At 37.5% G+C, this 10,382-nt stretch overlaps 1 protein-coding gene across 1 annotated transcript in view; it reads left to right on the forward strand.

The window, feature by feature from the left end:
* The window catches only part of SREK1IP1 (SREK1 interacting protein 1), a 56,082-nt gene that overhangs the window by 39,468 nt on the left and 6,232 nt on the right, over positions 1-10,382 (forward strand). The window contains exon 4 of the mRNA XM_036887719.2: positions 8,584-8,656. Within this exon, the coding sequence (XP_036743614.1) occupies positions 8,584-8,656 (73 nt within the window). The remainder of the gene's footprint in view (positions 1-8,583; positions 8,657-10,382) is intronic.

Consider the following 10,382-nt stretch of genomic DNA (forward strand, 5'->3'; position numbering starts at 1 on the left):
TGCAATAAACATAGGGGTGCATATGTCTTTGTCAAACTGGGCTGCTGCATTCTTAGGGTAAATTCCTAGAAGTGGAATTCCTGGGTCAAATGGTATTTCTATTTTCAGCTTTTCGAGGAACCTCCATATTGCTTTCCACAATAGTTGAACTAATTTAAATTCCCACCAGCAGTGTAGGAGGGTTACCCTTTCTCCACAACCTTGCCAACATTTGTTCTTGTTTGTCTTTTGGATGTTGGCTATCCTTACTAGTGTGAGGTGATATCTCATTGTGGTTTTAATTTACATTTCTCTGATGATTAGCGACGTGGAGCATCTTTTCATGTGTCTGTTGGCCACCTGAATTTTTTCTTTGGAGAAGTGTCTGTTCGGATCATCTGCTCATTTTCTAATTGGATTATTTGATTTTTGTTGTTGAGTTGCATGAGTTCTTTATATATTTTGGATGTCACCCCTTTATCAGATCTGTCATTTATGAATATATTCTCCCATACTGTAGGATGCCTTTTTGTTCTATTGATGGTGTCCTTTGCTGTACAGAAGCTTTTCAGCTTGATATAGTCCCACTTGTTCATTTTTGCTTTTGTTTCCCTTGCCTGAGGAGATATGTTCATGAAGAAGTTGCTCATGCTTATGTCCAAGAGATTTTTGCCTATGTTTTTTTCTAAGAGCTTTATGGTTTCATGACTTACATTCAGGTCTTTGATCCATTTTGAATTTACTTTTGTGTATGGGTTTAGACAATGATCCAGTTTCATTCTCCTACACGTAGCTGTCCAGTTTTTCCACCACAAGCTGTTGAAGAAGCTGTCATTTTCCTATTGTATGTCTATGGCTCCTTTATCATTTATTAACTGACCATATATGTTTGGGTTAATATCTGGACTCTCTATTCTATTCCACTGGTCTTTGGGTCTGTTCTTGTGCCAGTACCAAATTGTCTAGATTACTGTGGCTTTGTAGTAGAGCTTGAAGTTGGGAAGCGAGATCTCCCTTGCTTTATCCATCCTTCTCAGGACTGCTTTGGCTATTCGGGGTCTTTTGTGGTTCCATATAAATTTTAGAACTATTTGTTCCAGTTCATTGAAGAATGCTGTTGGTAATTTGATAGAGATTGCATCGAATCTGTAGATTGCTTTGGGCAGGATGGCCATTTTGACGATATTAATTCTTCCTAGGCAAGAGCATGGGATGAGTTTCCATTTTTTAGTGTCATCTTTAATTTCTCTTAGGAGTGTCTTATAGTTTTCTGGGTATAAGTCCCTCACTTCCTTGGTTTTTTTTCATGCAATTGTGAGTGGAATTATTTTCCTGATTTCTCTTTCTGCTAGTTCACCTTTAGTGTATAGGAAAGCAACAGATTTCTGTGTATTAATTTTGTATTCTTCAACTTTGCTGAATTCAGATATTAGTTCTAGTAGTTTTGGAGTGTAGTCTTTAGGGTTTTTTATGTACAATATCATGTCATTTGCAAATAATGACAGTTTGACTTCTTCTTTACCGATCTGGATTCTTTGTATTTCTTTGTTTTATCTGATTGCCGTGGCTAGGACCTCCAGTACTATGCTGAATAACAGTGGGGAGAGTGGGCATCCCTGTCTTGTTCCCGATCTTAGAGGAAAAGCTTTCAGCTTCTCACCAGTAAGTATGATGTTGGCTGTGGGTTTGTCATATATGGCCTTTATTATGTTGAGGTACTTGCCCGCTATACCCATTTTATTGAGAGTTTTTATCATGAATGCATATTGAATTTTGTCAAATGCTTTTTCAGCATCTATGGAGATGATCAGGTGGTTTTTGTCCTTCTTTTTGTTGATGTGGTCAATGATGCTGATGGATTTTCGATTATTGTACCATCCTTGCATCCCTGAGATGAATCCCACTTGATCATGGTGTATGATCCTCTTGATGTATTTTAAAATTTGGTTGGCTAATATTTTTTTGAGTATTTTTGCATCTATGTTAATCAGGGATATTGGTGTGTAATTTTCTTTTTTGGTAGGATCTTTACCTGGTTTTGGTATTAGAGTGATGCTGGCTTCATAGAATGAGTTTGGAAGTATTCCCTCCTGTTCTATTTTTTGGAATACTTTAAGGAGAATGGATATTATTTCTTCTCTATATATCTGATAAAATTCAGCAGTGAATCCATCTTTCCCAGGGGTTTTGTTCTTGGGCACCTTTTTGATTACTGATTCAATTTCATTGCTGGTAAGTGGTCTGTTTAGATTTTATGTTTCTTCCTTGGTCAGTCTTGGAAGGTTGTATTTTTCTAGAAAGCTGTACATTTCTTCTAGGTTATCCAGTTTGTTAGCATAAAGATTTTCACAGTATTCTCTAATAATTCTTTGTATTTCTGTGGTGTCCATTGTGACTTTTCCTTTCTCATTTCTGATTCTGTTTATGTGTGTAGGTTCTCTTTTTCTCTTAATAAGTCTGGGTAGGGGCTTATCTATTTTGTTTATTTTCTCAATGAACCAGCTCTTTTTTTCATTGATTTTTTTCTATTGTTTTATTCTTCTCAATTTTGTTTATTTCTTCTCTGATCTTTATTATATCTCTCCTTCTGCTGACTTTGGGCCTCATTTATTCTTCTTATTTCAGTTTCAATAATTGTGGCTTTAGAGTATTCATTTGGGATTGTTCTTCCTTCTTTCAGTAGGCCTGGATTGCTATATAGTTTCCTCTTTTGAACTGCCTTCTCTGCATCCCACAGAAGTTGGGGCTAGTGCTGTTGTTGTCATTTGTCTCCATATATTGTTTGATCTCTGTTTTTATTTGGTCATTAATCCATTGATTATTTAGGAGCATGTTATTAAGCCTCCATGTGTTTGTGGGCTTTTTTGTTTTCTTTGCATAATTTATTTCTAGTTTCATATCTTTGTGATCTGAGAAGCTGTTTGGTATAATTACAATCTTTTTTAATTTACTGAGGCTCTTTTTGTGGCCTAGTATATGATCTATTCTTGAAAATGTTCCATGTGCACTTGAGAAGAATGTGTATCCTGTTGCTTTTGGATGAAGTGTTCTGTAGATGTCTGTTAGGTCCATCTGTTCTAATATGTTGTTCAGTGCCTCTGTGTCCTTACTTATTTTCTGCCTGGTGGATCTGTCCTTTAGACTGAGTGGTGTGTTGAAGTCTCCTAGAACAAATGCACTGCCTTCTATTTCCTCCTTTAATTCTGTTAGTGTTTGTTTCACATATGTTGGTGCTCCTGTGTTCAGTGCACGTATATTTATAATGGTTATATCCTCTTGTTGGACTGACCCCTTTATCATTATGTAATGTCCTTCTTTATCTCTTGTTACTTTCTTTGTTTTGAAGTCTATTTTGTCTGATACAAGTACTGCAACACCTGCTTTTTTCTCCCTATTGTTAGCATGAAATATCTTTTTCCATCCCTTCACTTTTAGTCTGTGTATGTCTTTGGGTTTGAGGTGAGTCTCTTGTAAGCCGCATATAGATGGGTCTTGCTTTTTTATCCATTCTATTACTCTGTCTTTTGATTGGTGCATTCAGTCCATTTACATTTAGCATGATTATTGGAACATAGGTACTTATTTCCAATGCAATCTTTAGATTCATGGTTACCAAAGTTTCAAGGGTAGCTTCTTTACTATCTAACCATCTAACTTAACTCACTTACTAAGCTATTATCAACACAGTCTGATGATTCTTTATTTCTCTCCCTTCTTATTCTTCCTCCTCTGTTCTTTATATGTTATGTGTTTAATGCTGTACTGATCTGTATTTCCTTTGACTGCTTTTGTGAATAGTTGATTTAATTTTTTTCCTTTAGTTAGTATTTGTTTAGTCTGGCTTCCTTGGTGTGATTTTATTTTCTCTGGTGACATCTATTTAACCTTAGGAGTGTTTCTATCTAGAGCTTTCCCTTTAAAATATCCTGTAGAGGTGGTTTGAGGGAGCAAATTCGCTCAATCTTTGGTTGTCTGGAAATTGTTTAATCCCCCCTTCATATTTAAATGATAATCATGCTGGATACAGTATTCTTGGTTCAAGGCCCTTCTGTTTCATTGCATTAAATATATCATGCCATTCTCTTCTGGCCTGTAAGGTTTCTGTTTAGAATTCTGATGATAGCCTGATGGGTTTTCCTGTGTAGGTTATCTTTTTTCTCCCTCTGGCTGCCTCTAGTACTCTGTCCTTTTCTTTGATCTTTGCCATTTTAATTATTATATGTCTTGTTGTTGTCCTCCTTGGGTCCCTTGTGTTGGGAGATCTGTGGGATTCCATGGTCTGAGAGACTATTTCCTCCCCCATTTTGGGGAAGTTTTCAGCAATTATTTCTTGGAAGACACTTTCTATCCTTTTCTCTCTCTCTTTTTCTTCTAGTACCCCTATAATGCAAATGTTGTTCCATTTGGATTGGTCACACAGTTCTCTCAATATTCTTTCATTGCTAGAGATCCTTTTATCTCTCTGTGCCTCAGCTTCTCTGTATTCCTGTTCTCTGAGTTCTATTCCATTAACAGTCTCTTACACCTCATTCAGTCTGCTCTTACGTCCTTCCAGAGTTTGTTTCATTTCTGTAATCTCCCTCCTGACTTCATTCCTTAGCTCTTGCATATTTCTCTGCAGGTCCATCAGCATGGTTATGACCTTTATTTTGAATTCTTTTTCAGGATGATTGGTTATATCTATCTCCCCAGCCCCTCTCTCTGGGGTTGTCTGGGTGATTCTTGACTGTACCAGATTCTTCTGCCTTTTCATGGTGATAGAGGTAGTTGTATGCAGGTGGCATGTGTGTCAGGTGAGAGGACAAAGTCCCTTCCTGCTTGCTGGTCACCTTGCCCTTCTCTGCTGCCTGTGTTGGTTACCCACACTCCTGGACCAGCCTCCGGGTTAATCCCCTGAGCTGCCATGGGTGGGTCAGCCCTCGGGGTAGTCCAGAGCCCTGTGGGGAGTGGCAGGCATGCCAAGTGTGCTCTCCTGCGAGAATGGTGCCCTTTTGCCACTTGCCCCAGCCTCCTCTGTCTGTGCTGGGCAGCTGTGCCGGTGGTGGCTTCTGGGTCTTTGCCAGTTAGCTGGACATTGGGAGGAGACTCTGGGTGGTTACCCTGGGCAGGGCCACTCTCCCGCTGCTCCACTGCTGTAGTGGGGAGGATCTTCAAAGCTGCCTGGCCACCCAGGGAGTTAGGACACCTGAAGTTCCTTAGGATTCCCAGCCGGCTGTGCTGAGTGTGCCGGGATGATTCCGTCCAGCTGTGAAGCCCCTGTCCCTTTAAGACTTTCAAAAAGCTCTCGCTTTTCTTTTGTCCCAGGGGAGCTGGCTGTGGGGACCCGCTCACCAATTTTACTTTTCCATTTCTCTAATATCCAGCATACCATGCAATGTCTGTGCTCCTGGTGCAGATGACTTGGGCTGGGTATTTAACAGTCCTGCGCTTCCACTCCCTCCCAGCTCCGACTCCTCTCCTCCCGCCGGGAGCTGGGGTGGGGATGAGGGGAGCGCTCGGTTTCCACCCGGTTGCGGTTTTGTATCTTACCCCCTTCGTGAGGTGCTGAGTTCTTGCAGATGTAGATGTAGCCTGTTTGTTGTACTGTATATGCTGGTCTCTCTGTTAGACATAGTTGTATTTGTTGTATTTTCAAAAATATATGTGGTTTTGGGAGGAGGTTTCAGCTGCCCTACTCACGCCACCATCTTGGCTCCACCCCCTCTGATGAGTTCTTTTCAATTGAAATTTTGACTTTTTTGTATCACATAATGCTATCTTTTCTTTAAACCTTCTCTTGTATTTGATTTTCTGTGGTACTACACCAGAAGGGAAAGTGGGGAAGCCACCTTGTTATTGCCACATGGAGACAGAAGTGCTGTTTCTCCACGCAGTCTCCACCAGCACCCAAGGTGGGCATGGCTCCTTGTTAGTGCTGGGAGACATAGGAGTTCCAGCATCCCCTGTGGTACCCCATAGCAGGAGGGTCTTGTTAGTGTTGGGTGATGATGAAAGCCCTGACTTTCATTAGTTCTCCTCTGAAAACACTTCAGTGTAGATGGAAGAAGGTTCTTATTACTGCTGGGTGGTGGTGGAAGCCCAGGTTCCTGTGTGGTCCCACTGTTAAATGGAGGTCTCATTACTGGTCAGTGGGGATGAAGGGCCTGGCTCCCTACTTGGATTTCTCAGGCAAGGGGATTGAGGTGCCTCACAGGAGGGGAGTCTAGGTTCCCCCCTCTGCCTTTGCTGGCATGGGTAATTTTAGTCTTTTCTGTGGTTTGGCTGGAGTAGGGCAGTTATTATCGTAAAAACCCCCTGTCACTAGGCTGTCCCTTTCTTGGTCCTTTGACTAGAGAGAGCAGGCTTTTGTTGGGGCATTTTTGTCGCATCTGTTGAGACTGCCAGGTTGCCATCTTCTTCAACTCCAAGTCTGGGCTATTTGAAGCAAAAAGAAATGCCCAGGAGCTCATTACCGTGCCATTCTTTGGATTTCCTGATCCCTGGCTAGTCTCTCTTCTTTCCACCTTTAGAGGTCATCTTATGTTTGTTTGTATAATGTCTGGGAGTTTTAGTTGGACTAAATGGGAAGAATAGGAAAAGTGTATTTGCTCCATCTTTCCAGAAGTAAAAGTCCAACTGATTTTTAACAAAGGTGCAAAGACAATTCTGTGTAGAATGGATGGTCTTTTCAGGAAATGATGTTAGAATAATTGAATATCCTAAAATGTGTTAAATGAAAGAAATAAGTTACAAAATATTGTATATGTCTCAGTCCATTTTTCAAAATTAAAAAAAACCTGGGACTTATATGTAACTATATTCACATAAGTGATTATATATGTATATTTGGTTATAGATACATCTATAAGAATATATGTCATATTGTGTATTTAAAAAACAAGTTAGGAAATAGTATGTATTCTCTCCTTTCATAATACCTATGACATAAATATTAGATCTATTGTTATTGTCTCATGATCCCAATTTTGTTCGGGAGAAAAAAAAACACTGTATTTGATTTGCCTGGAATGGTACCCCCAAGTCATTGACATTGATTTGCTATAGGAATTAGAAATGTAGTACTTGAATGTTTTAGTTACTGTACTTAGAAATACTTGAAACTTTTATTAAAAACAATACTTTTATAAGGTTTTTAATAAAAATCATTTTAATACTTCTGTAAGGTTTTTAATAAAAAAATAATCAATTTAATACTTTCATAAGGCTTTAATAAATAAAAATCATTAATGGACCTTGAAGGCGCTATGCTAAGTGAAATAAGTCAGACAGAGAAAGACAAATACTATGTCTCACTAATATGTGGAATCAAAAAAAAAACTAAGAAAACCACTCAACATCACTAATAACCAGGGAAATTCAAATCAAAACCATAATGAGATAATCACCTCACACCAGTAAGAATAGCTAGTATCAAAAAAACAAGAAATGAAAAGTGTTGGCAGGAATGTGGAAAAAAGGGAACCCTCAAACATTGTTGGTGGGAATGTAAATTGGTCCAGCCACTATGGAATGCAGTATGGTGGTTTGTCAAAAAACTGAAATTAGAATTCCCATATGACACAGTAATTCCACTTCTTGGAGTTTCCCCAGAGAAAACAAAATCACTAATTGGAAAAGATATGTACACTCCTATATTTATCACAGCATTATTTACAATAGCCAAGATATGGAGGCAACCTAAAAGTCCATCAACAGATGAATGGGTAAACAAAGATGTGAGATATATACAATCCAGTATTACTCAGACATTAAAAAGAATAAAATCTTGCCATTTGTGACAACATGGATGGGCCTTGAGGGATATCAAGATAAGTGAAATAAGACGGAGGAAGGCAAATACCAGATTTCACTTACATGTGTAATCTAAAAAATAAAACAAACAGAACTGAAATAGACTCATAAACACAGAGAACAGACTGGTGGTTGCCATAGGGGAAAGGAGCTGGTGCATGGGTGAAATAGGTGAAGGGGGAAAAAATTAGTGAGAATATTTGGTATCTTGGTCTGGGTGATGGTTATGTATGTATATACACATATCAAAATTCATTGAGCTGCACCCAAAGGTTAGTGCATTTTATTGTGTGTACCTCAAAAAAATGAGAAGATAAAAAACAGAAAACATAATCCAAGCTATAGATACAGAGAACAGATTGGTATTTGCCAGAAGCTGGAGGAATGGGCAAAATGGGTGAAGGGGGTCAAAAGCTGCAAGCTTCCACTTACAAATTAAGTAAGTCATGGGATTGTAATGTATAGCATGGTGACTATAGTTAATAATAGTGTATTGTATATTTAAAAGTTAAGAGAGTAGATCTTAAAAATTCTCTTCACAAGAAAAATTTTTTGTTAAACTATGTATGGTGATATATGTTAACTAGACTTATTGTGTGGTCATTTTGCAGTATATACAAATACTGAATTATGTTGTGCATCTGAAACTAATATAACAGTTATACCTCAGTTGTTTTTTTTTTTAAAAAAGGGAAATTGTTGCAAGAAAAATGCAATGTCTCGACCAGTGAAAATCACCAACCACCAAAATTTTAAAATGTATAATATCCTAGTAGTCTTATAGTGACCTGATTCTTTCCCCTCAACACACAGGAATAAATGAAGAGGAGGAGAAGAAAAAAGCAAAAAGCAAAGATAAAATCAAGTTGAAAAAAAAAAGAAAAAGGTATTTTCCTAACATCCTTTTTTTAAAAGCAGGACTGTGAATGCGGGGTGAATTATAAAGTCTTTTTTCATGCATAGCCCTTAAGTGATTTAATAAATAATAAATAATAAATTAAGTAAAATTAATTTAACATTAATTTTTTTCTTAATGGGAATCAGATGGATTTTTTCAGTAAAATAACGAAGTCCTTCTACCAGTAATCAAAAATAGAGTCAACACTCAGCTATCTTTAATTTTCTTTTTGGAAAAAATCCAGGCATAAAGAAATAACAGACCTTCCTCCCCTTTTATATATTCTATTTGTATTCCAGAATTTTAAGTTTAGAACATCAGCCAAGATTTTAATTGGGCATACATCTAATTCTTCACATATATATTTTATCCTCATGTATATAAAGTTGGAACTTAAATATTTGTATTCTCAAAATATCATTGCCATGGCTAAGAAATTAATTTATCAGTAGAATTTTTTACTCACTTGTCATGCTGAAAACTGTTTCAGGTCTTCTGAAACCCTCATTGGCTACCTATGAATATTTACTACGAACTCTTTCACAATTTACTGATTAAAGAAATTGGTCAAAAGAATTAAAAGTCAACTTCTTCCATGGTCAACCAGTGTAGCTTCATTTACATTAGAATAAACATATACATGTAGATTTTTAAAGGCACTTGGCAATGATAAGTCTGGCTTGGACCCTAGTTCTCTGACAGAGCAGATTCTGCACATCAGATGTTGTCACTTTGTAGTTTTTATAGAGCATTTACTATATGCACTTTAGCACCTCATCTGTTTTATAAATTGGAAAAATTAGCTCACTTTTAAGTGTTGGTAGTTAAATAATATCTTTAATATAAAAATTAATAGAAAGGTAGAGTTGTGTATTGTTCAGTCTGACTAGTATATTGTTGAATCATGTGCATTAGCACAGTGAGGTGAATTGCTAGTAGGAAAAGTAAGATTATTTTCTTCCAAATTCTAATATACTTGCTTTATAGTAACGTTATTTATTCAAGCCTTTCTACCTTGGGCCTCACAAACCTCAGACAGGGCCTGAAATTAAACAAACTTTTCTAGGCACACTTAGCAGAGATAATGCCACCTAATGGAGTTGCCGTGCTACAGCGTAACATTTTGCCTTAAAAATGAGACTCCAGGACCAAAAGACCAGAGAAAAACATGCAGGCAGAGAAGCAGCTCTAGTGAGAGTTCAGAGGCCAAGCAGGGTCTTTAAAACAGAAAAATAGACAAGAGTGGAGAATGAGAGTTGAAAAGGGAGAATAATATCTGAGAAAATAAGCTCAGGAAATGGCCAGAAGCCTAAGTAAGTAGACAAGGAGGAGAAATGAATACATTACAGAAATGGGGGATAACTCAGAGTTCCTAAACAGGAAGGCAGTCGAGGATTTCATGTGAGTCACTCTACAGACACAACCTTGTAATATCACATATCTACTTTTTCTCCTCCTGTATGTCTTTCCAGCTTTTCTTAGTTTTGTTTTTAACTTCTAATGTTTACGTCACTGAACTTACCTCTTGAGATGCCTTTTTTATTTTAAATTAATTGTTTCTGTTTTGTCACTTATTTTCTGTTTGGGTTCAGGTAGATTTTTGCACACCTCTTCACGTAAGATCTTCAGAGAGGGCTTTTTCTATATTTTGTTATTTCTTTTTTTAAACAGTGCAGGAAGGAATTCTACAGGTTTTTCCCCCAATTTAGTATTA

The sequence above is a fragment of the Manis pentadactyla genome, chromosome 2 (genome assembly GCF_030020395.1).
Source record: "Manis pentadactyla isolate mManPen7 chromosome 2, mManPen7.hap1, whole genome shotgun sequence".
In the NCBI taxonomy this organism is placed as follows: Eukaryota; Metazoa; Chordata; class Mammalia; order Pholidota; family Manidae; genus Manis; species Manis pentadactyla.